Source organism: Priapulus caudatus, unplaced genomic scaffold (assembly GCF_000485595.1).
Source record: "Priapulus caudatus unplaced genomic scaffold, Priapulus_caudatus-5.0.1 Scaffold880, whole genome shotgun sequence".
In the NCBI taxonomy this organism is placed as follows: Eukaryota; Metazoa; Priapulida; class Priapulimorpha; order Priapulimorphida; family Priapulidae; genus Priapulus; species Priapulus caudatus.
The window spans coordinates 105003-107262 of NW_014577941.1; the positions used below are offsets into that span (position 1 = coordinate 105003).

At 50.0% G+C, this 2260-nt stretch overlaps 1 protein-coding gene across 2 annotated transcripts in view; it reads right to left on the reverse strand.

Annotated features, from left to right (window-relative positions):
* LOC106814182 (neural proliferation differentiation and control protein 1-like) overlaps nucleotides 1-2260 on the reverse strand; it is a 41690-nt gene that overhangs the window by 25961 nt on the left and 13469 nt on the right. For both annotated transcript variants that reach the window (XR_001394567.1, XM_014818481.1), the window contains exon 2: nucleotides 766-930. Coding sequence is in view for 1 of the 2 variants with exons in the window: in XM_014818481.1 (XP_014673967.1) it covers nucleotides 766-930 (165 nt within the window). In the remaining variant the exon portion in view is untranslated. The remainder of the gene's footprint in view (nucleotides 1-765; nucleotides 931-2260) is intronic.

The following is a 2260-nucleotide window of genomic DNA, read 5'->3' on the forward strand; positions in this document are numbered from 1 at the left end:
AACCACAGCGCACGCAACACACGCCCACACACGACAAAGTGACACACACACACACACACACACACGAACACACACGCATATACACATACACACACACACAACCACAGCACACCGCGCACGCAACGGCAACAGCACACGCAGCTGCGCGCGCGAACTACACACATCACACACACACACATGGCACACACATACACCACACACACCACACACACACACGCACACACCCACGCACACCAACCCACAGACACACACACACACACACACACAGTCACACACAGACGCACACTAATCCTCCCCCTCACACACCACCTCAGCGCCGCTGCACGCACCCACGCGTCCGTCCGCGCATGCCTACAATCAATGCAACGCACACAACAACGCGCACGCGACGCACGCACGCACGCACGCTACAACGCCACACGCACGACGCACACGGCACACGCACACGCACACGCACAACGCACCGCACACGCACACTCACACGCACACGCACACACACACACACCCACACAACACCACCTACGCCGCTGCACACACCAGCAGGCAACGCGTCCGTCCGCCGCTATGCCTACAATCAATCATCTCAACACCTCTCTCTCTCTCTCGATCTCTCTCTCACATGCTCTCTTCTCGTCTGTCCCCTCATTCGCTCTCATCTTGATCTCTCTCTCTATCCTCCTCTATTCAGTCTCTCTCTCTTCTCTCAGTGTGTGCGTGCGTGCATGCGTGCGTGCGCGTGCGTGCGCTCGCGGCGCCGCTACTCACTTCTCGAGCGCAATCATCTGCTGCTTCTGATGCTGGTAGTGGTACATCTGTGCGCTCTGTGCCAGCTTGCGGTCGCCGCCCGCCTGCTTGGCATCCTTGTGCGGCCCCGTCACGCCGTACGCCGGATACTCGACGTCGCTCGCAGCCTTCACATTCTTCTGCAACCTGCAGCAGCAGCAGAAACACACGCGTGCATGAGGAATCATGATCAGCAGGGCTTCAGCACGATGGTCGGGGATTCACTGCGATAGACCACGTGCAGATTTCATATGCAATATCGCAATATGTAATAATAAATATTAAGCATATATCCTATATATACATATCATCATACATCAAGAGTACCATAATAGAAACTTCTATTAGCATTTTTTTTTCAATCTGCTAAATACATCTGTAAAAGGTTGTTTTAGGAATGCAGGAGTAGGTTTTATTACCAGAACAGAGTTCATCAAATAAATCTTTATTTATATCTTTATCCTGCGATAGGATTTTAGTGCTGAACAGAATTTCCCAGATAGAGGGATTTCATCACTAGAGCACAGTTCTCAGGTGAATGGACATTTCTTTATATAATTCGATCTTTCTGTAAGGTCTTGTTATTAAACGGAGCTTTACGAATGAAAAGGGGTTCATTTCTACCATACAGTTTCTCACATTAATTGACCTTTCTTTACATATTTTTCTTTGTATAGGGTTTCACTACTTGGGATGGGGCATCTCTTCTGGATATGGCTTCATTGTAAAATTCATGCTTCTTGCAACTACGCCTTATGGGCTTTACGCTTAGACGGCTCTTATCTCTAGCATAGACGTTATATATTATATCTAGCAATATTTTCTTGGCGGACAAGATTGCTTCTTTACTGGAGCATTCCTTGCAACTGGACGCAGCCTCTTTCGGCTACGAGGGATAAAACTTTCCCCTAGGATACGATTTTACTACGGCTCTCCTATGTCAACACGCACACGGAAACACTTGAACCGTTTTCACAGCGCGAACACGCACGCATATAGTGCAGCAACACGACCACCCGCCTATCCTCCGCCGCCATTCCGTGACGTCAGCAAACGCCAAAGCAGACGCAGCGCGTATTATGACGGCAGTCGACTAAGTGTCCGATTAACTCATCGAAGACGCCTTCATATGCCACTCGCAATAAGCAGGCGACTTTTATCACGTCGATAATGTATGCAAATGATGCGCACACGACGGAAGAGCTCTTATCTATGCTAATGTCGCACGACCATTAATGCGGCTGTCGCGCTATGCCATGGGGGCGAGCAGGCCAGGCGAGATGGAGAGGGAGAGAGAGAGAGAGAGAGAGAGAGAGAGAGAGAGAGAGAGAGAGAGGAGAGAGATAGAGAGAGAGAGAGAGATAGAGAGAGAGAGAGAGAGAGAGCAGAGAGAGAGAGAGAGAGAGAGAGAGATGCGAGAGAGAGAGAGAGAGAGATGCAGAGAGAGATGGAGACGAGATTGGAGAGAGAGAGAGAG